General features: G+C 60.3%; 4 protein-coding genes across 4 annotated transcripts; 2 read left to right on the top strand and 2 right to left on the bottom strand.

Moving 5' to 3' along the window:
- Positions 1-1,281: 1,281 nt before the first annotated feature.
- Positions 1,282-3,060, bottom strand: SPRG_01242 (L-aspartate oxidase). Its single transcript, XM_012339467.1, has one exon. The coding sequence runs from the start codon at positions 3,034-3,036 to the stop codon at positions 1,348-1,350; it is 1,689 nt and encodes a 562-aa protein (XP_012194857.1). The 5' UTR covers positions 3,037-3,060; the 3' UTR covers positions 1,282-1,347.
- Positions 3,061-3,742: 682 nt separating this feature from the next.
- On the top strand, positions 3,743-3,990 carry SPRG_18968 (hypothetical protein; the record flags this gene model as incomplete). The annotated part of the gene is made up of 2 exons (XM_012339796.1): positions 3,743-3,918; positions 3,987-3,990. Coding segments are annotated over 2 exons (180 nt in total), but the record flags the coding sequence as incomplete, so codon positions are not given.
- Positions 3,991-5,454: 1,464 nt separating this feature from the next.
- Positions 5,455-6,388, top strand: SPRG_01241 (hypothetical protein). Its single transcript, XM_012339466.1, has one exon. It carries the CDS (start codon positions 5,463-5,465, stop codon positions 6,336-6,338), a length of 876 nt encoding a protein of 291 aa, XP_012194856.1. The 5' UTR covers positions 5,455-5,462; the 3' UTR covers positions 6,339-6,388.
- A 2,455-nt stretch (positions 6,389-8,843) lies between these two features.
- SPRG_01240 (hypothetical protein) lies at positions 8,844-10,153 on the bottom strand. The gene has a single exon (XM_012339465.1). It carries the CDS (start codon positions 10,146-10,148, stop codon positions 8,895-8,897), a length of 1,254 nt encoding a protein of 417 aa, XP_012194855.1. The 5' UTR covers positions 10,149-10,153; the 3' UTR covers positions 8,844-8,894.
- Positions 10,154-10,484: the final 331 nt, after the last annotated feature.

The raw sequence follows: 10,484 nt of genomic DNA, 5'->3' as shown, positions 1-10,484 counted from the left end.
GCGCCGACGTTCGCCTCGACGCGACGCGTGGTCGGCGTCCGCAACGCGCTCAAGACGGGCAAGTACATTGCTGAGGCGGCGCTCGCGGCGCCCATCTCGGTCGGCACGCACCACATTGTGAGCGACGACCCGGTCAGCGACAGCAACAGCGAACACGACGGCGACTTGGAGACGGCCAAGTTTTTCGTCTGAAATTGCACGTCGCAGCTGCTTTTCTGCATTTTCTACTTGATAACAAGCAATGGATTCTTCTTATTGCTCTGCTTCTAGTGCTGAACGTGGCGAACGTGCTTGGATCGTGCGGCGGCACTGCGGACGTGGTCAACATCGCGCCGTGACGAGGTTGATGGGTCGTCGACTCAAATATATAAGAAGCAGGATTGGCGACCGAGCTTAGTCACGAGTTCTCTTATGGCACAACTGACACCTTGGAGCAAGCGCCTGTTAACATGGGGACAAGTCCATTCGAACAGCGAGCAGCTCGATGCAGAATAGGCGACAGCGAAACCTGGTTGGGTCTTCGGAAGTATGCTGCCAAGAGCTTCGTGCCAGAGGTTGCACGTGACAAGGGAATTCGACTCCTCGAGTCAAGTCGTTGGATTTCGAGGCCATTGACCTAGCGAAAGCAAGGGAACAGAGAAAGCCTTGCAGGTAGCATCGCATCGACGACTGCAGCTCAAAGAAGGATCCAACTCGAAGCTACAAATGTAAGGGGCAATACTGCGCGACTCCAACAACTCTCAATGTGTTGGAGAATTTGTTGACCAGCAATTGGAGATACCGACTGTTGTCGGGGTACGAGGGGCGGTCGCAGGGCTGGACATGATCCGTGGCTCAGTGTTCCCATGAGGACACAAAACGGGCAGCCAGATCTCAGCAGGATGGCTGATTGGACTCGGTCGCCGCACATCTTCTGGTACATCAGCAGGATGGTGTCGCCGGGAGGCGAGAACAAGCGGAAGTGAGGCGCCCACCCCACTTCGAGTCCTGCTGAGCAGCGCCGACAGAAGGCCTCTCAATGCCACCGCCAAGTGCAAGAAAAGCATCGACGGTCGAGAATGTTTCGAATCCGAGGATTCGAGTCGAGAACGTTGAAGAACTCCAAGCTCTCGAGTCGCCTAAATAGTCTCCTGTCTGACCAACGCACACAACGTCTACAGCAAGCACGGTACACTATAGGCACACTACGCACGTGGCAGTATGCAGGACTGACTCTCGGACCAGCCTTTCTAGTTTTTGCGTCGCTCCCCTACAGCTTAACTACCCATCAAATCAATTCACCAGGGTTGCATACAGCTACAGATCGTCATACATTTTTAATACCATATATATAATGTCGCTGGGCCATTACGACGCTTCGTCGCCTTCCGAGTCATCGCTGTTGCTGTCGCTGACCGGGTCGTCGCTCACAATGTGGTGCGTGCCGACCGAGATGGGCGCCGCGAGCGCCGCCTCAGCAATGTACTTGCCCGTCTTGAGCGCGTTGCGGACGCCGACCAGCGTCGCGTCGAGGCGAACGTCGGCGCAGAGACGATCGACCGACGCTTCCAGCGCCAAAAGCTTCTTGACGCCGGCGCGCATACCGTCCGTGGTCCGCGTCGCGCCGACGTGGTCCCACATAATGGCTTGCAGCTCGCTGAGCACCGACTGCACGTCGGTCGTCGACGCCGACGCCGTCGCCGACAACGACAGCGCCGGGATGCGCACCGACTCGGCAGTCGTCGTCGTCTTGTCCGAATTCAAGTAGTCGGACGCGACAGCACAGCCCCACACGAGCGCCTCGAGCAGCGACGTCGACGCGAGGCGGTTGGCGCCGTGCATGCCCGTGCAGCTCACTTCGCCCGCCGCGTACAGCCGCGGGACGCTCGTTCGGCCGCTGAGATCGACCTTGATACCGCCGCAGTGGTAGTGGGCGGCTGGCACGACCGGCATCGGCTCCTTGGTGAGGTCAATGCCGCGCGCGAGGCAGTGCGCGTAGATGGTCGGGAACCGGGTCTGGAGCCAGTCGCTGTCGAGGTGCGAGATGTCGAGGTACATGCAGTCGTCGCCCGTCTTGTCCATCTCGCTCAGAATCATGCGCGCGACCACGTCCCGGGGCGCGAGCTCGCCGCTCGGGTGGTAGTCGGTCGCAAAGAAGCGCCCGGCTTTCGTGCGCAGCTTGGCGCCTTCGCCCCGCAGCGCCTCGGTCAAGAGAAACCGGCGCTCGCCAGGAATGTAGAGCGTCGTCGGGTGGAATTGCACGTACTGCATGTTCTTGAGGCGGGCCCCCGCGCGGGCCGCCACGGCCACGCCTTCGCCGCGCGCGCCTTCCGGGTTGGACGTGTTGCGGTAAATGTCGCCGAGACCGCCCGTGCCGAGTAGCGTCATGTCTGCATGCAGCACCTCCATCGCGTTCGTCGACGCGTTAATGAGGACGGCGCCGACGCAGTCGCCCGCGTCGTTGAGCGCGAGGTCAAAGACCACGCGGCCCGTGAGCAGCTCAATGTTGGGGTGCGCCATCACGGCGGCCTGCATGCTGGTGGTGATGGCCTTGCCCGTGTGGTCGGCCTTGAAGAGGATGCGGGCGCGGTTGTGCGACGCTTCGAGCGTCAGCGCGAGGTTGCCGTTGCTGTCCCGCTCGAACGGCACCTTGGACACGTCCAAGAGCAGCTCTTCGACGCAGCGCGGGCCCTCGGTCGCGACCTTGCGCACGGCCGGGTCATGGCACACGCCGGCGCCGGCGCGGTGGATGTCGGACGAGAGGAGCTCGGGCGAGTCGTCCGTTGACTTGTAGATGATGCCGCCCTGGGCCCAGTAGCTGTTGCAGTTGGCCGGGTCGAATGCGGCGCCGAGCATCGTGACGCGGACGCCTTCGGATGCGAGGCGCAGCGCCGCGGCACTGCCGGCGACGCCGCAGCCGACGACGAGGGCCTGGACGCGGCGCACCGGAAGATTGGTGGCGTAGGCGTCCGTGTACGAGCTCGTCGGGACGCGGTAGTCGGTGGCGCTCTTCTGGATCGCGCTGCGGCTTCGTCGGCGGTTCAATGTGGAGTCCATGTGGCTGGCGCTGTGCGGAGCGAATGAGAGAATGGCAGCGAGCAGCGGGCTAGACACTTCAGCAGCAGCTGGCGCGACGACGCGAGCGCATCGGAACCCAATTTTTGGCTGATTTCCTTGCCTTTCCCATCGCGCGACCTCGGTGGGGTCCTCCGAATAATATTGAGGTCATTGTTGACTTGGAATTTGTAACAAAGTCAGCGAGATACCTTCGCTTCGTACCGGGGGCTTACCAAAACGGCGGAAGAGGCAGACCAGAGGCGACTGAGTCATCGGGCCAATGACTCACTCGAAGTTCGAAGGCAATCTATTACTAATGTACCGAAATAGTGTGCGCGGTCGGAACGGGCCGTGCGGCAAGGTGACCGCTCCTCCGCGCGTCTGATGGCGCTGCGAAGCAAATCCGACAGCTAGTTCAGTTCTCGACCCGTTGGAGCGAAGGAGGCTTAGCTTCCGACGAGACTGCGACCGCCCAAGAGGCCTATAAACGTGACTATAGTACCTCGTCGTGGTCCATGTGGTCCTGCAGAGGAACGCGCAACGTAACATATCTCCCGCCGCTCTGAGAGTCATGAGAGTCGTCGTTGAAATGTGCTTCTCAGTGCACTTGCCGCACGTCCATGTCGCGCAAGAGCGTTTATTTGCACGTTTCTACTGCTGCTTGCGTCTCCTCCAGTGCGAGAAGGTGGGCAGAGGCATCCTCGTGGTCGGTCTGCAAGTCCTCCGCGTGCGACGGACGCAGACGACCGAGAGAAACATCTCGGGTCAACGTAGAGCAGGCCTGACTACCATGATGCAAGCTCTTGGCGATGTCACAAGTATGCACGGTCACGGAGTCTTGTGTGCCTCTAGGTCCAATGTGGAACTCCATTCGACAGCCGGGCAAGTTGCGCATGTCGGCCGAGATCTCGACACCGCACGTCAATGCGGCTATCTAATGGCGGTTGTAGATGATGGCTCAGTGCAGCAGATGTACAAGCCCTCAAAGCAGTGCTCGTGGTGAAGTACGACAGAGCACCTCACACTTCCGCGACGTCCCTTGGTGTGCACGCTACCTGATCCCTCGCACAATCTCGAATCACGCTCCTCGGTGAAGCACCGACCAAGCCTCATGAGCGCATTAGGGAGTCCACAATATCTTTATAATTGCATGTAATATAACTCAGTGCAACAGAGCACGTCACAGTCTCCACCGATCAAAGCTGACGTCTAGCTCGCCCGGCAGCTTGTCGTCGTGGAGCTGCTCCGGCATCTCCAGAGCACCGTTACCGGTAGACACTGTGATGTTGGATGCGCCCTCGACATCGCAAACATCGGTGGCGTCGACACCTTACACGCGGCGAAGCTGCACGCTTGGGCAAACGCAGTCGGGTACTACTAAATGTCCAGTTGAGCCACAGCTTGGACTTGGTCATGAGCCAAAGGCAGAAGTCGCACGGTCGCGCCGCGCGATGTCCGTCACATTGCTGTCAAGTTGTGAGTCTCGTCAAACGCGGTGATAAACGGACCCCGACTGGAGTTGCAGGACGGGCTCTGGCGTGAGAGATACACGTCGCTGTGAGAATTGAAGCCCTTCAATAGTTTTTATGGTTTCCCAGCTCATTGCCGCTTGATTAACGCGAAGAAACGTCATACTAGCATCTATCTACGCATCTACAGTAGTTCATTGCCGAGCTATTTACAGTAGGGTGGAGCCTGCTGTTTGGTGGTGAGACTGTGGTCCGATTATTGCTGGAATGATCGCCTCGTTTGATTGGTCAAAATCAATTGTCGCTGAGGCACACGTTAAACCCCGGATCGGGTTTAGCCCCGCGTTAAACGCAATTCGAGCGTGTTCGTGCGTGCTGACAACTTTACTACCAACAGCTCCGAGCTCGCAACCCACGACACCTTGACCAACTACGGTACCGAACCCTCTAGCCCTGCGTAGGATGAAAAGTGTGCATCCTATGCGCCTATATGCCTACTTGTTGGGTATTGAAACCCAAGACGCAGCTTGGACCAGTGAGCTCGGACACTCGCGACGCCACGTTCCGACTGTCTGGACCATCTGCCACCGTGGACGCCGTCACAGTGCCGTTGTCGTCCGCGCCAGCAGGTCGGACATCATACGTTAAACCAACTGCCGACTGCAAGCAGCCTCTCGAGAAAACACTGATGAGCCCGAGTATCCAGCCGCATGCAGATCGCGCCGCGCCCTTAGCTTAGGTCAACGATAGGCCTGGACTAGCATACCGGTACTAAGATCTGGACGCCACCACCATTGATGGAGCCTGCAACGAGTAGCTGGCCGCAGGCGTGCGCAGACATCCAATCGCATCCATTTCGCAGCCGCCGTCGGACAACTCGCATACAAACTTCAAGCTTGATTTTCCGACGGCGGCGATGGCGTCTTCTTTCCAGTTGGCCATTCTGCGATTTCGCCCATGGTCGCGCTCGGTCTCTTCAAGCTCGCGTCGTCGGCGATCATCTTTAGCCTCGCGCTCGGCGGCGGCCTCTTCCCTCTCTACTGCGTGCGGCCCGACAGCGTGGTCCACAGCGTCCTCAACATGGCGGCAGGCGGCATCTTCCTCGCCGGCTCCTTTGTGCACTTGCTGCCAGACGCGCTTGAGAACGCGCCGCTCGCCGCGCTTGGGTGCCCATCCACCGCCACGGTCTGCTTTCCGTTTGCGTGCTTCTTCTACGGCCTCGGCTTCGCGCTCATTCTGCTGGTCGAAGGCGTTGCGCACGCAGCCAAGGACCGATTTCTGCCGCACTCGCCGGCGTCGGCGTCGGAGCTGCTGCCGCTGCACGTCAAGACGCACACGGAGCACGACGACGACGTGACGCACGCGCACAGCCACAACATTTTGGACACGCCCGACACGACGGCGGCGTCGCTTGCGATCTTTGTCGCGCTGTCGTTTCACTCGCTCATGGAGGGCATTGGCATTGGCGCGGCGCCCGAGTCGGCGTGGAACCTCCTCCTCGCGATCGTCGCGCACAAGTCGCTCGCGGCCATGGCGCTGACGCTGGAGCTGCAGCACCACAACGTGTCGCGCGCCAAGATCGTGCTGAGTCTCGCCGTCTTTGGGGCCATGTCGCCCGTTGGGATTGGCCTCGGGTACGTCCTCGCGGGGGCCAACCCCGCCGAGTCGCTTGCGAGCGGCATTTGCACGGCGCTGGCCGGCGGCACGTTTTTGTACGTGGGTGCGATGGAGGTCCTGCCCCAAGAACTCCGCAACAAGGAGCACTTGGGTCTCAAGCTCACGGCGTTCTTGATCGCGTTTGGACTCTTTGCCGCGCTCGCGCTCTGGGTCTGATAGCTCGATTGGTCTTCTATTTCCCACCCTTATTAACCACATTATCTAACACATCAATTACGTTCTAACTTTGTACAAACTGTGTGGTCAAGCCGGTCGCTGGCGTGGTCTCGCAACACTACAAGAGCTCGGACAAGTGCTACTAGTTCCAGATTGGCTAGGTGTTGTTGTCGAGCTGCCTCGCTGTGGAGATGGAGGCTTCTTGTGCGGTCAAAGTGGTGCACCTTGATGTCACCCATGGTGGTCGTCACGTACAGGTGGGTCTCGAGCCCTGCCTCGAGCTGGGCCGTGTGTGCCGAGAGACCCGATTGTATCTAACATTAGACGTGGCCGTGGCGCGACCGTGGACCGGAGTTTAACATGCAGAGAGCTGGAGCGTTCATCTAGTTTTTACTCGAGGGGACCTTGCAATGATGCGGCTACCTTCCCTCGAGAGTAGCTGGAATTGATATCCTTGGAGAAAAATCAGCCAATGAGGGTGACCAGATGACGCAGCGTTGGACCGATTTTCGAGCAATGTGGGTGAGGGATTCCACCCCCGCCACAAACACGCGACGTCGGCGAAGAGAAGGAGCGTACGTCACGTGTGTGAGCGCGAGCTTTCGTCAACTCACATTGCATTAGCGACAGCGAGACGAGAACGATGAACCGTGCGCAAGTGAACCATTCCCGTCGCTGGACGCAGGCTCCAGCCCCCGACCAGGCGCAGCAGCATCGCACCCAAGCAATGCTCAACGACCAGCTTCGGCACCAAGCGCTCGCACTCAGCGCTGCTCAAGATGAGCTTCAGAGACTCCGCCGGCAGCTTGCGATTGCGGACATGGCGGCCAACGCCAAGATCGACCAACTCGGTCCGCAGCTCGCTGCCTCGGAGTGCGCTCGAGAAGCCGCGGGGATCGCTCGTGCGGAAGCGCAACACGCCGGCGGGTCGGCCGTTGTCGAAGCACCCACCCACCGTCTATCCTCACGCCCAGCCGACCAGCGTCCCAGCGCCGATGGATTCCAACACTGGCGTCGGTGGTCAACGGGGTGTCGGTGGCCATTACCACTCTGGATACCGGCCAGCTTCTACCGCGCCCAACCTGCGCCTCTTCAAGGACATGGTGTTCACGGGCAAAGCCGGAAACAACGTCGCCGGCCATCTCCGCCACTTGGAGGACGCCATCGAGCGCGACGTTGCGCTCAACCACTCGGTATGGACCGACGAGCACCGGTACCGCGCACTCAAGCTATCGCTTGGCCCTGGCCCGTCGGGGTGGGCCAAGAGAAAAGAAAACGACTGGATCGCTGGCAACAGCAACTTTGGCTATGACGACCTCGTCGACCAGCTCAAGCTTCAATACGACACGAGCGACCAGCTCCTGGAGCTCATGAAGAAGCCCAAGCAGTACGGTGTGACGTGGAGCGAGTACATGCAGTACCTTCGCCATCTGCAGCGCAAGACAAGTGCGCCCAACAGCCTTGTCATCGACATCTTCTGCCGCTACGCGTGCCCTGAGCACACGGTCGTGCTCCTTGCGCACTCTGCGTTGCGTCGCGACGACCCGGCGACGATGGACGAGCTCGTGGACTTGCTCGTTGCGCTCACTGGCTCTGGCGACGATTACGGTCGGCCGTCGCGCCGACAGCGCAAGGGCCGTCGTGCTCGAGCACAAGCGCCGCAAGCCGGTGCCGGTGCCTCGACAGACACTGCCCCCGACGGTGTCTCGACCACGCGCACTGGCCGTCGGCAGCGCGACCGCGCCATCCGGCCCGCTGCGTCGTCGCCGCCAGGTGTCACCACCGATGGTTGGCCTTCGTCGACCTTTATAATTTCTGGCTGCACGCATCATCTCGTCAACGATCTGTCACTGCTCCGCAACCCAACGCCATCGAGCCAGCGCGTTATCGTCCTCGGCCAGCAGATCACCGCGACGGCCAAGGGCTCGCTCCGCCTCCAGTTCAACGACACGGGCGCCATCCTCGCCCTCGACGACGTTTATTGCGTGCCGAGCTTGCTGACGCACCACATCTCGACGGCAAGTCTTGACGACTGCGGCGTGAAACTACGTTTTCAGAACGGCAAGATGGTCGTCACAGCGAATAATGATTCCACGACGATCACGAGGGCCCACAAGACGAACAACCTCTGGCCGCTCGACTGCGTGGTCATTGCGCCTCCGGTCGACTCGCGTGCGCCAGCTCTCGCGACGACGACGACGTCCATGTAGACAATGGAAGCAGCGCTTGGGGATTCTCTGGTCAGCAGACGCCACACACAAGTCTCAATAGTGTAGTAATGCCTGCGACGAATGAAGTTGCATGCAAGTATCCTATGACACCATTTCACTTGTCAATCAAGTCTCGGGCTCGAGCTCCACAGCACAGCACCACACCACAGGGTGTGGTACGGTGCCCACAGTTGGCACATCGTTGGTAGACTTGGATGTCGCTACACTGCCAAGCAACCGTCTGCCTAGCACTCGATCTGAGCTCTAGATCCGAGTCTATTCACAAAACAACAAACACGGTGAAAGAGTGTTCGACACATATTACTTAGATCGCAGCACAAGTGGTTTAGAACATCCAGCCGCGGACAAGCGCCTCCAAGATGGAGAGGATCTTGCTCTTCTGGTGGGGCTCCGTCGTGTTGCCCGTCGCGTTGGCGGCGACCGAGGCCGTGACGACCGGGACGTCCGTGACCGGGACCGTCGTGGCATCGGCGACCGTCGTGGCCGGGGCAACCGTCGTCGCAGCGACCGTCGTCGTGGCACCGGCGATGGGCGCGAGCGTGGCCGTCGCGTTCGTCTTGGGCAGCGGCATCTTGGTGACGAGCTTGACGCGGCGCGTAAAGTTCATGTTGGTGAAGACGTGCTTGAGCGTGTGGTTGAGGAAGTACAAGCCAAAGTAGTTTTCGACTTCGGCCGTCGTGTTGTCGCCCTCGAGGTGGCGCCACGGCGTGTCGTACGACGTGTACCAGTAGTAGTCCCACTGCACGTCCTTGGCGAGGAAGTAAAAGTCGTTGAGCCACGTCGCAGCCGCCGACGGCGTCGCGAGCGACGCGCCGTTGGACGTGCCATTGGTCGCCCAGCCCGTCTCGGAGATCAGAATCTTCTTCTTGTACTTTTGCGCCGAGAGCATGAGCGGGTACATGCGGTTGTACATCTTCTGCGCCGCCGTCTCGGCGACCGCGAGCTCCCAGAACGGGAACGAGTTGGCCGAGATGATGTCGACGGCCTTGACGAGCTGCGGGTACTGGATGTACGTGTCGGCGATGTCCGTGATCGTGATCGGAATGTACACGTCGGCCGCGTTCATGATCGAGCGGATCTCGTTCATGTCAGCGATGGCCGTCGAGACGTTGATGTCCTTGCGGTAGATGGCCTCGGACGCGACGTGGAGGCCGAGCGTCTGGTTGTTGACGTTGCCGTTCTTGAGCTGCTTGATGAGCGACGCCTTCTCCTCCGCGTAGACCGTGTTGTTGGGGCCGACCCAGAGACCTACCCAGATGCTCATGCCGGCGCGGCGCACGGCGGGGATGACGAGGTCGGCCGTGTTGCAGTCGGTCATGGAGTAGATGCGGATGCGGTCCGTGATCTTGCGGAGCTGCACCATGTCGAAGTCGATCTCGGTGGCGTTCTTGCAGCGCTTCTTGAGCGAGAAGTAGTCGGGGCCCTTGCGGGGCGTGTAGTTGATGCCGTACAGCTTCTGGTCGAGGGCCTCGACGGCCGTCGCCGCGAAGAGCACCGCGAAGAGGAGGGCAACCGTGCGCATGGTGGAGCAAAAACAATTGTGAGTCGTTGGCGCCGCAGTCAGTCGGCCAGATATCATCCTCGCCCATACTGTATCAAACGAGGGGCCGCCAGCCATTGCAGGCTGATCGAACCGAGTGCCAGCTGCGCGACGCCACCCCAAGCAATTGACCTCGCGCCAATCAGCGCCCACTTAATGTGCGACATGCGTCAAGATCGGTGGTGTGACTTGGTCGTCGTATGCCCGACGACCGAACCAGCCCGCCGCGATGTGGCCACGGCGGGCGGCTGCCACGGACGGCACGGCGCCGGCGGAAGCGTGTTCCAGCTCGGCGCTCGCCCGCCCGACGTGAGTTTTGCCGTTTCCGAGTTTGCACTTTGCCGACAGAGGCGCAGCGCGCTCCGTGAAGCGCTG

This window comes from Saprolegnia parasitica, assembly GCF_000151545.1.
Source record: "Saprolegnia parasitica CBS 223.65 unplaced genomic scaffold supercont2.3, whole genome shotgun sequence".
Lineage (NCBI taxonomy): Eukaryota > Oomycota > Saprolegniomycetes > Saprolegniales > Saprolegniaceae > Saprolegnia > Saprolegnia parasitica.
This window is presented reverse-complemented; position numbering and strand designations above follow the sequence as displayed.